Source organism: Xenopus laevis, chromosome 1S, assembly GCF_017654675.1.
Source record: "Xenopus laevis strain J_2021 chromosome 1S, Xenopus_laevis_v10.1, whole genome shotgun sequence".
In the NCBI taxonomy this organism is placed as follows: Eukaryota; Metazoa; Chordata; class Amphibia; order Anura; family Pipidae; genus Xenopus; species Xenopus laevis.
This window is the reverse complement of record NC_054372.1, coordinates 69,016,064-69,028,036: the sequence shown is the minus strand read 5'-3', so window position 1 is coordinate 69,028,036 and position 11,973 is coordinate 69,016,064. Positions and strand designations below refer to the sequence as shown.

Below are 11,973 nucleotides of genomic sequence, written 5' to 3'. Positions count from 1 at the left end.
AAAGTTTCTGAAAATTACATTTTCTTTCATATGCAAACTGTTTTTGGGTGGAGGAACCCTTTAATAATAAAACAGTGGGCTCAAAATAAAACATTTTTACAATACAGGTAGGAATAACATGTACTTATTTCTGATGCTTTAATTCTCTTTATCTATTAAGTCAAACGTAAAAAGTATTTCATTATATTTTTATTGTAGGAAATTCCCTTAATACTTAGTTTCAGAACTTTTGCATATAAAAGAAGGTGGGAGGGGACACATAAACTCTCCTCAATGCCGTACCTAGTCATCAACCCACCTCTATTATACAAACTTTGTAACCCTAGCAGTGAGGCTACTTCACTTAAGAGCTTACTGTAACTAAATAACTTCCGCTGGTGGGTAGAAAGGACCAAAAATTAAATGAAAACTCTCCTCCCACAGCAGGGAATGTGTGTACGTCTACACTTAGATTTTGAGCCAAATAGTTGCTGGACTGGTTATATAAATGACTCAGTGCCTTAGAGGTCAAAAGCAGAGCTGAGGAGTTAAGATCAGCATTCCTTCCTAAGAGGGAAACCTGCCTGAACGCTGATCCCTATTACTCACTCTTTCAAGGCTGCATCTTTCCTCTCTCCAGGTGTTTCAACCATCCCAAGTTTCATAATCTCTTTTCAAGCACTAACAATCAGAACGCCAAGGGGTTGCTGCTGCCTGCACTAGCAGTTCTCCGTCCTATCCCACTGCCTGTCAGAATGGAATGTTTTAGGAATCTCTCTAGTCTTTTAGTTCTTCTAGGTGAGTATTTTACCATCAATGTTGCTTTAATGTAATATCACACCTATTCACTCATTGCTAGTTTAGTTCAATGGAACTCTTTTCATATTTTTATTTATTTTTTGCATAAAATTGTATCTAATACAATAATATATGTAATGTTATATTTGTGCTTTGGGTTAATGATAACATCAACTATAATTTTATAATAATAATCACATATGGTGATCCAGCCCTGGTTTTAGCGAGTCAGTTACTGATGTTAGATTTTTCAGGTATAATATGGTCTTGTGACACCAATTTTGATCCAGGTTTGGTAAGATAATGCTTATTGGCTAAGATCTATACAGTCTCTGAGTGAAAGAACATGGGTTGTACAAGTAGATGTTAAATATGTAAATATATGATCATTGCCATTATTGTATTCTGCCATAAATGGGTTACAACATTGTATATTCATTTAATACCGCCTATTACAAAAGCAATACCGCACTTTATTACCGTGGTTATTTCCCAGGAATATTCTTGTGTGACCCCAGGTTGTAAAATAAATATGACAAGGGAATGATTAAAAGACCTTTCTCTATAAATCTTCATCTGCTCCTGCTGAAGTTAATATAAAAATGAAAGAGTTGTAGCTGCTTCTTTCTTCTGGCCAGCTAGGTATATGTAGGTATCTTTGCTTCCAATTTAGCAAATGTTCTGGATTAGTATTCCAGAATTAGTAAATCTAGTTCTAGCTAGCTAGATAAATGATTGAGTCCCAGCATATTTCTCACTATTAAAAGTGATATTAACAAATATACCTTGCCTGCAAGGAGAGCAATGGAGAATGAAGACACAAAATAATACCTCTGTGCAGGGAAGTGGTATAATGAGGCTAAGAAATGAGAGATGAGAGGCACAAATGATACTGTGCCTTCTTTAGGTCATTTTCAGTTGTATTTCTCTTATTTTATTTTCTCTTGCATTTTATTTTTGGTGTATACCCACACCAAACTTTGTATTCCAATTCTCACATATAAAATTGCCCAATACGTCTTCATATAGAGCAACTTGTATTTGCAGAAGTTTGCCTTTAAAGGGATGAAATCATTCCTTTTGTATGATAAAAACGTCCTTATTAGTCTTTCTTAAAAACTACATGCAGCACAGAGGAGTGGGCCTTCATTATATAAAGGGTGATGCTTCCCCCCTTTACTCGAGCATATGATTAATTGTAAAAAACACAACCCATCCGGCTCATTTGAAATGCAGATGTGGATTTCTATAAATGCAAAAGAAAAGGAGTTATTTTCAGTTTTGCTGATTTCTATGTTGCATATTATCACAGGAGTGTCCTATTTATCTTGCATTCCATAGCACAATAAACCTGCAGACCTAAAGACCTTTGGCTTGGAACTTGCCTTCTATTACAGAAGTTTCATTGGAAGCTTATATCACACTTTTATTTGTGTTATAAATTGGCTGGCATCCAGTCAAGCTACTCCACTAAACGTATTCACATTTGTTTCTGCTGTATAATTATTGCTTGTGTATTTTATTTGTAAAGCAAATTTTCCTTTCAGATGACCTAAGCCAGTTTCTGTTTTCCTAAGTGAATTTTTAGGTACCATGCCAACAGATATATTTAACATTAATCTTATATCTTTAAGGTTTGAAGTTACATGTACTATTTGTTCCATTTTGTAGTACGGAGCATGCTACACTACTCCAGGTTAACTAGTGTTCAAATATCAGTGATTGCATCAGATGTACAAAGTGCACTGGAAACTAAATAACAGTAAAGAAAAAATAAATTCCATGATAGGGTAAAGGTGTGGCCTAGTGCATTATTAACTTGCTTCTTCATTTTTATCATCCAAGTTAGGAAGGAACTTTATTAATCATTAGCCGACATTATGTATTAGTTGGTCTGCAATGCAATTAAATATCATTTTGTAAGCTCTCCAAACTAATAAGCATTTGGTGAAATGCTGTACACAGAGAGAAAGAGTGGCTCAGAACTTATGTCATTGGATTCTGCCTTGAGGAGTTCTGAGTTACATTCCAGGTGATAAAATCTAACTCATAAAATTTGTGGCCCTGGGCAATTCACTTATCTTCCTGTCCCTTGGGCAACACATTTGTATGTAAGCCCTACAGGACACTCCTTTCTGAATAACTGTGTACTGTGCTACATCTTATTAGCAGGGTTTCAGAAAGATCACTATTAAAGTTAAGTTCACAAAAATTAGTGAAAATCGCCCGTTTTCAGAAAAAATTTTGAAATCCGGACGTTTTCACAAAAAATGTGAAATTCAGACGTTTTCACGCAAAATCGAGCAATTCGAACCTTTTAACAAAACAATCAAGCATTTTGAACGTTTTCACAAAAAAGTCATGAAAAGCGGAAATTGCCGCAGGCGAATTCTCACCGTTGAATTTTCGCAAGCGATTCGCAAATGTATTCGCCAGCGGGGAAACACGGGAATTCGCCGCAAATTTATATATATATATATATATATATATATATATATATATATATATATATATATATATATATATATATATATATATGTATTATTAGCAATTTGCCTATTTGTAGGTAGCAGAATAGAGTCTGCTATATAATTAATTTAAATCAATCAATGTACAGTGTGACATAGTCAACCAACACCCTTACAGTGTACATTATATTAGTATGGATACTGTTTCATAAAAAGTTTAGGACAATACATTTTTAAAATCCCAAATAATCCATAATTTGAGTTACTCTTGCAAATGATGCAAGCACAGGCAACATAATAATTATTTAAGGAAAATGGTTATGTGGACAAACAAATTAACCCAGTTAAATAAGTTCCATGAGTATGCATTTAGTAGATGTGGTTCCAAACTGGATTTTTACTAGAGGTATTTAATATAAAAGCCTGTAAAGAGAAATCCCCTAGGCTAAACCCCCAACCATCTTTAGATGCCATAGTAGGGTGCATGACACCACTGAGTTTTAGTAGCAATTGTAATTAAAAGATCAGTCAGCATTACGTTATCTACTTACTTGCTTACTCACAGTCCAATCATGACGATGACCTTCATCATCAGCACTGCTTTATAAAATGCGAGAAACTCTGTAATCTAAACTGATACTGAGCTTAGTTTGTGTCCTTCTGCTCATAATTACCGGTAACCTGAAGAGCTAGACCTGTCTTGCAGAAACCTGCCTTGGGCCAATGAACCTGCCTGTTCCCACAGGTAGTGCCATAATTAGCTGACATGGCCACCTGGAACACAAAAAAGCCAGCCAAATATTTTAATTACCTTCATGAGTCCAGTCTTTGTAGCTCAGCTAAGTAGGGTAATCCTTAATGATTGCTATCACATCCCACATTAACCACATAAATGTTTGTTATGCTACAGAAATTAGCATTCCACTTGAAGAATTGCTTGTCTAATGAATGTTGTATTCATTGTTTCTCAGAAAGATGATGCAACACACTAACTCTATAACTATTAACATGTAAATTATTTTTATAAAGGATTTATGAAGGAAAAAATGTTTTCTTATGTAACTAAGCACAGTACCATATTGAAGGATCTATACAAAGACAATAAAGTAGGACATTAGATATTTGAATTCATCATAATTCCAGTGCACAATATAATAATAATAACATTTTTATATTGCTTTTCTCCCATGGGACTCAAATCGCTAAATATGGATTAGGTGGATACTACTCTTTAAGAATTTGGTAGTACAGGTATGGGACCTGTTATCCAGAATGCTCTGGACCTGGGCTTTTCTGGATAACGGGTCTTTCCATAATTTGGGTCTTCATGCCTTATGTCTACTAGAAATTAATTTAAACATTAAATAAACCCAATAAGCTGCTTTTGCTTCCAATAAGCATTAATTATAGCTTAGTTGGGATCAAGTATAAGCTACTGTTTTATTATTACAGAGAAAAAGGAAATCATTTTTAAAAATTTGGATTATTTGGATAAAATGGAGTCTATGGAAGACAGCCATTCCATAATTCGGAGCTTTCTGGATATCAGGTTTCCGGATAAGGGATCCTATACCTATAATATAATAATGAAATAGTAAAAATATTACTATTTCATTATTATACATTATTATAGTCCTAACAAAGAAATTCAGAATTTAACTTAACTGCCAGTGCACGGGGGGGGGGATCTCTTGGTGGACCCTAGTAAAGGACAATTCACATTGCCCCTTTCTTATTTGCACCATAAGACACTATAACACCTGCAGTGGGATATTATTTTAAAAATGCAACACTAAATTGCACCTCTGAACTAAATTGCACAAATTAAGATTGCCTGCTGTGGCAGTATATTACTATCATAGGAAACGAGTACGAGAATCACATAACCAAGGTTATTCAATAACAAGGAGTATATGTGGGAACCAATCAGCAATTAGTTTTTAAATGGCAGACAGTAATTAAAAGTAGCTTTCAAATTAGTTGCATGTAAGCCATGTTCAAGATCATAATGGATGTTTGTACAGCACATAGAAATTTGTATTATATAATAGAAAGTATTATACCAGTTATATTCCTGTTAAATGATATATATTATTCATAATCCTAAAGAAAAGAGTAGACCATAAACCTAATGAATGCATATCATGTAAAGAATTAGAGAGCGAGAGCCAAGTAACAAGCTGCAGCAGGCAGTAAGCTATTACTTTTTTTTATGTTTTCTGTGATGATTTGTAGTACATTTTGCAATCATAACTTGTCAACATCCTAATTCATCATTTGTGGTATAATATACACAACCTCATGGTGTTCAGTTACACCTACTTCTCTGGTGGTGCTTGTGCTGAACAGATATCCCTACATCCCAAATGACCACAAAAAAATCTATTTCTATTTGTTTATTTAAATATTGTTATTATTATTAATAACATGTATTTATAGAGTGCCAACATATTTCACAGTGCTGTATAGTAAATGTGTTTATACAGCTAAATAACATGCATAGAACATATGAAGTTACATACATCACGACCGGTACAAAGGGTGAGGAAGGCCCTGTGCTAGAGGGCTTACAATCTAAAGGGAAGGGAATAAGACACAAGGTATGGGAGTGGGCAAGACCGGGATTAAGTGGGTAAGAAATGTGGTACTGTATGTGGTATTGCATTTGGTAGGGTAGGCTTCTCTAAATAAGTGCGTTTTAAGAGATTTCTTGAAAGCAGAAAGGTTGGGAGAAAGCCAGACAGCACATGGGAGACAATTCAAATAATAAAGGTAAAAAATAAAAGATTTAAATAAGGTAAAATATATTACATGACAATAGGGAGTTTAACATTACATTTGTGCTGGATTTTTCGCAGTGTCCTTTGTTGGCAAGTAGGGATCCTACCATGTGTATGCCATTGCTTTTGTTTGAATATATATACTGCAATATAAAATGCTAAGAAAATCTTTTGCTCTCAGTTTAATACATACACAAACAAACGATTAATATACTAACAAATGTTATTGGTTGCTGAGCATTCAGCTCGGGTTTCCTTTAGACTCAATGGGATAACACATAGAATTGCTGTAGCGTTGACAAAATATTTTACAGGTTAAGCTTTGTTAGTTCAATACCATTCACTGTTCGTCAGCCAACCAAAGTAAACATCTTTGAAGGCAAATTCAAATAAAAAGGAACCATGTTGCTCATATTGTTTAAATTAGTGACACATTGGCTGCGCAGGACAAATGAACTTGTGCTAGCTTTTCTGAAAGAATTGATATGGTAGTTGAACCCTTCTACAATGAATGGTGAATGGGTGTGTTAAAGACAAGAGCATCTTTATATTTTGGTTAATAGTATTAGTACCTTTATTTGTGGTGCTCCATTCCTAGGAAAGAGGATGTATTCATCTGAAAATGCCCTGCAGCTACTGGCAGAATTTAGCATAGCTAAGAGGAGGTAGTGGGAGTATGGCTAAAGGCATCACACTGACTCTAATGTTCCAGTATACAGACCTGAGGCCTTCAATTAAATTTGAGAAGAATGTGAAAAATGCCAAAGACAAAACTCCACCTAACTGCCTTTTCTTGCTGAAGTAAAAAGCTAGCAAGATTAAACAAATGCTGTGCAGAGTAGGCTTTACAGTCAGCAAAATGTAGGTCTACATGGAAAAAATACCGTCTGAAAAAGCTAATAATCATGATTTTTAAATACTTGCTTAAATATTTATTCATTATTTGAACCTTCACAGTTTTGCATTAATTGCTTTGTTAAAGGTACACCAGCCCTGTTTTTTTCTGCATCTGACAGGTGGCTAGTGCACTTGTGTAGTGGAGCCCTAAAGCAACATAATAACACAATTTTCCTATCAAATCTGTCTTTCTGTCTATCAGTTTAGATAACCTCAATTATCTTCCACATGTGTCATTATGTAGCTATTATTTTTACAAGTATCGTTTAATTATAGAGTGCATAACTGTAATGATAAAAAAAATCTAATTTCCCTAGGTGCCCATCTGGTCCATGCAGTCTATGGAACAACAGTGGTTCCCCTTTGTCAGCCTGGTAAATCTTTAGAGAACTGCACAACAGCCATGGGTAAGAAAACACACTTTCTAATAATAAACTAATAGTAAATCATAAATGAATGCTGCAAAATAGCACATTTTCTCATGTACTTTGACAATAAATTTGGATTTCTGTTAATTTGCTGCTTTAAACATACAACAAATGACTGATCTAAGCTTTCAGCAAAAATCAAAACAGGAATGACAGCTACTCACGCATAGGCTGATTCTTCAATATATTCTTAGCTACTTGAGTATTATACATTATACAGGCTCATTCTTTAATATTTTGATAACTACTCAAGTATTATATTTAGGCTCATTCTCCAATATATTGATAGCTACCCAACTATAATACTTAGGCTCATTTTTCATAATATTATAAGCTACTCAATTATTATACTCATTCTTCAATATATAGTTAGCTTCTTGAGTATTATACATAGGCTTATTCTTTAATATATTGATAGCTACTCAAGGTTTATATTTAGGCTCATTCTTCATTCTTCAATATATTATTAGCTACTCAAGTATTATAGTTAGGCCCATTCTTCAATATATTGGTAGTTACTTCAGTATTATACTAAGGCTCCTTCTTCAATATATTGAAAGTTACACAGGTAACTAATTCTTCGATATATCGAGTTATACAATATTACACTTAGGGGCACATTTAATTAGCTTGAGTGAAAGATTCGAATGCAAAAAACTTTGAATTTCGAAGTGTTTTTTTGGTTACTTCGACCATCCAATTGGCTACTTCGACCTTCGTATACGACTTCGAAATCGAACGATTCAAACTAAAAATTGTTCGACTTTTCGACCATTCGATAGTCGAAGTACTGTATCTTTAAAAAAAACTTCGACCCCCTACTTCGCCACCTAAAACCTACCGAACATCAATGTTAGCCTATGGGGAAGGTCCCCATAGGCTTTCTAACAAATTTCTGGTCGTAGAAAAATTGTTCGGTCGATGGATTAAAATCCTTCGAATCTTTCGAACGATTTTTCGTTTGATCGTTTGATCGAACGAATTGCGGTAAATCGATATTCGAAGTCGAAGGATTTAACTAGACTTAGACTAATTCCTCAATATATAACCAGTGTTTAAAGCATGGTGGTAGTCCAGCTACATATAGGGACCAAGGTTAAGAAAGAGGAGCCTATAGTTTATAAGCTATTGTCTCTTTTTAAAATGATAACTTAGAAAATTGCTTCATAAAATTTCTTTAACTACAGTATTTCTGAATATGAACCAGAATAGCTACTGCCTTCAGACTGGTCCTAACAATACATGAAATTAAGTGATGTGCCACTCATGCCCCCATTGGCACAGATTAGGTTTTATATTTTCATGTTGATAAACTATAAAGGGACCATCATTTTGCTGTAATATTATTTGCTCTCTCTAAACTTTGGTGCACAAAAACAAAACATATAAATAAAATCCAATGATATTTGTTTCCTTATTAGTGCAAACAACCCACAGTCCTAGACCGGCACCAGTGAAAATTAGCAGGTGTCAACAGGAAATGGAAAGTTACTGTTGGAATGGGCAGTGTATGTACCTTGTGGACCTTGAAGAACACTATTGCAGGTAATACAATATTTACTCTATACATTTTGCTTTGTACTTTAAACTAACCACACATATGGCCTAATAATGATCAGATAACCCACAGGCACATGCATGAAAAAGCAAGCTATACTGATCAAATCAGTCTGCCTGCCTGCAAAATAGGCATTTGGATCACACTATTGAATGTAAGACAGTGACTTAAAAACCTATTGGGTCATTAGCTGGTTTTTAATTTTCAGTCTAAAGGGACCAGTAGTTATCTGGAAATCTGGAAATGGGCCCTAACTGGAAGGAATGCAACACACTCTTCCTGTGGGATATGATAACCTTCCATTCTTTATTCAAACATGCATTTTATCACTTGACTTGATCGATCAAACCTTAATCCATGTTATGGTCTACTAATAGTTTTTTTAATTACCTAAACTTTTATAAGCTCTATAGACCATGTGCTTGGACTGAACAATCAATTCATTCAGCCCATTAACATAATACTTTACTTCATTCATCAACAGCTTGCCTCTGTGTTACTAATTTTAATTAACTATTGCTAATCTGTGTAAAAGTGGTCATACACAGACAGATATAAGATGCCAATTCAGGTCCTTTAGACTGATTCGGCAACTTGTCTGCCCACATGCTGGGCATTCCGACAGGCCTCCCCAACTGACACTTGGCCAAAAAGTAGCCATCTATCAATCAGGCAAGTTTGCCCCTACAATGTGAGGACCACATTGGTTAGTTGAATTGTAATTGTAATGTGATTGTTTGGCCCTAGGGCTGTACAATCAGATTAACCTACATCACCCTGCCATTGTTGGGCATATCGGAGGAACATATGAGTGGATCTTATAGTGTAAAATGTTATTTACTTACTTTTGACTGTAATTTGGCAACTGGTTGGATAAAAAAAGTGTAATCTCGCCTTGTTTTTCAGTAACAGACTTTTCATCACATTTCCAAAAAAAGTGTTTTTCCCCCCACAAGGTGTTTTTTGCAAGAATTAAAAGCTTGCCACCAAAAACCTGGAGTGATTTTATTTTTTTGTTATAAACTCACACATTTTTAAATGCCATTATGCAGCAGAGCATATATTGCTAAAAAAAATTCCAACAAAAACTTATGCTGCTCCACCACATGTGGTTGAATGTAAATCTACCCCTGTTCAGTTTACAATTTATGGTATTTAGAAATATTTAGAGTATATCCCTATACATTAAATTGACATATTAAATTATATTCTACTAATGTTTGTTTTTTTATTGTCTCCCACAGGTGTGAAAAGGGATATAATGGAATTCGCTGTTCACACGCTGAATTGGCCTACCAGCCTATGAATGAGGAGTATCTGGCAATAATAATATTCTTGTCATCCTTGCTGCTTTTGGCAGTTGCAGTGGTTGCATTTTTTGCATACAAATGGTAAATGTTTTGTTTTGTTTTGTATTGGCTTTATTTATGCAAAGAAATTCAATATATAGGTGAATTTGTGTTACATTTTTCACCCACCCATGGAGTCATTAATTAGCCAACACCCAGCATCATGTGTCATTGCTCTTAGAGAGGCAGAGCTCACAGATACTTACATCTGTGTGGTGGGCTTGATTGACTAGTGCCCATTTTTAACCCAAAGTAATTTATAAGACCATCAGTGAGTTATTGACCATCACCGCTACTGGTTACCCTAATAATCTCAAAGATTCTTGCTGAAGTGTCCAGGGGTGCTTCGCCAATGAGGCGAGTTGAGGCTGTCGTCTGATGCGGCAGCGCCCCACTAGGTACCAGGGGTGACAAAAATGCTGCTCCTGGTACTTTAAGAGCAAATTTCCGTGGGAGGGGGGCAGGATCAGGCGGCAGAGGGGCCAGGATCGCCCCTGGAAGTGTCCATATACTAGTACTGCCTGAGGAGTCCTCATGCACTGTGCCACACAGAGGGCCCATTGTCACATTATAAATGACTTTATGCACAGTTATTTATTGCAGCTGGGAAATCACCCAATGTAACAAAGGTCTCATGTCACACGTATGATTAAATGTCAAGTAATTACTGTGCCAAGTGTCACCATTAACACCCTGTAAGGCAACACAGTTTTTTAAAAAGATTTGGAGAGTTACCTGAAAAGGAAGACAATCACACAAGCAATGAGCTACTTTTGATTTACTTAGACAAAGCCAATCATTTTGAGGAGCTGATTTGACACATAAATTTTCGTTGGAAAATGAGTCCGTTTGTAAAACAAAGTCTCTGTATGGAAAATGCAACCAGAAAAGGATTCCAAAACTGGAAAAATATTGGACTTATGGGACTCCCCAATAATATATTTACTAAATCTGCCACTGTGAAGTCCATCATTTTCCCCTATCCTCCCCTCCCTGTGTCTCCCATAGGAACTAGTCCCCAGGCTATAACTGCAGATACGTTCATGACAGATAATATCCTGTCATCCTTAGGCATATGTGTTAATGCTTACACATTTTTACAGGATATTTTGGTAAAATTGCCAAATATTAAATTTTTAGTAAAATATCTTTTTTTTCAGGTACAAGACAAAAAAAGCCGAATTTCCCCGAAATGAATATAAAGAAGTCACCATCCAGAGAATATAGAATTTTCTGTTTCATTGATTTCTGTTTTCTATTTTTTTTTCAAGGTTCATTATTTATTCTGCATAATGTATTATGTGCTTTGTTAGGTCAAATTAAATGTTCATATATACTTGCTGTTAATTGTATGAATGAATATATATATATATATATATATATATATATATATATATATTTATACATGTCTAACAACATGTAAATCCCTTGTATGTAATTTTTGTTACAACATGAACTTTTATACTGTGTTATATTTATGTAATTTTTCTTGTTTTATAAATATATTTAATTTCTCTTTTTAAAGTGTCTAGTTAGTTATGTTCTGTGGGTTTGATATATATCCGAAACAATGTAAAACATTGTGAGATTGTCAGGTAATAAAGCTGAATATTAGGTCATATACACATTAGATTATTTAAAACTTGCATCAAAGGATATTTTTGTGGTTTCCAGTAATGGTTCAGACTGTTGATACCAGGAATGGAAGTGCAGCTG

The 11,973-nt window shown here is 34.8% G+C and overlaps 1 protein-coding gene across 1 annotated transcript; it reads left to right on the top strand.

The window, feature by feature from the left end:
- The first annotated feature begins 325 nt into the window (after positions 1–325).
- On the top strand, positions 326–11,613 carry ereg.S (epiregulin S homeolog). Its single transcript, XM_018243452.2, has 5 exons — positions 326–777; positions 7,240–7,329; positions 8,772–8,895; positions 10,153–10,299; positions 11,418–11,613. Exons 1-5 carry the CDS (start codon positions 735–737, stop codon positions 11,482–11,484), a joined length of 471 nt encoding a protein of 156 aa, XP_018098941.1. The 5' UTR covers positions 326–734; the 3' UTR covers positions 11,485–11,613.
- The last annotated feature ends 360 nt before the right edge of the window (positions 11,614–11,973 follow it).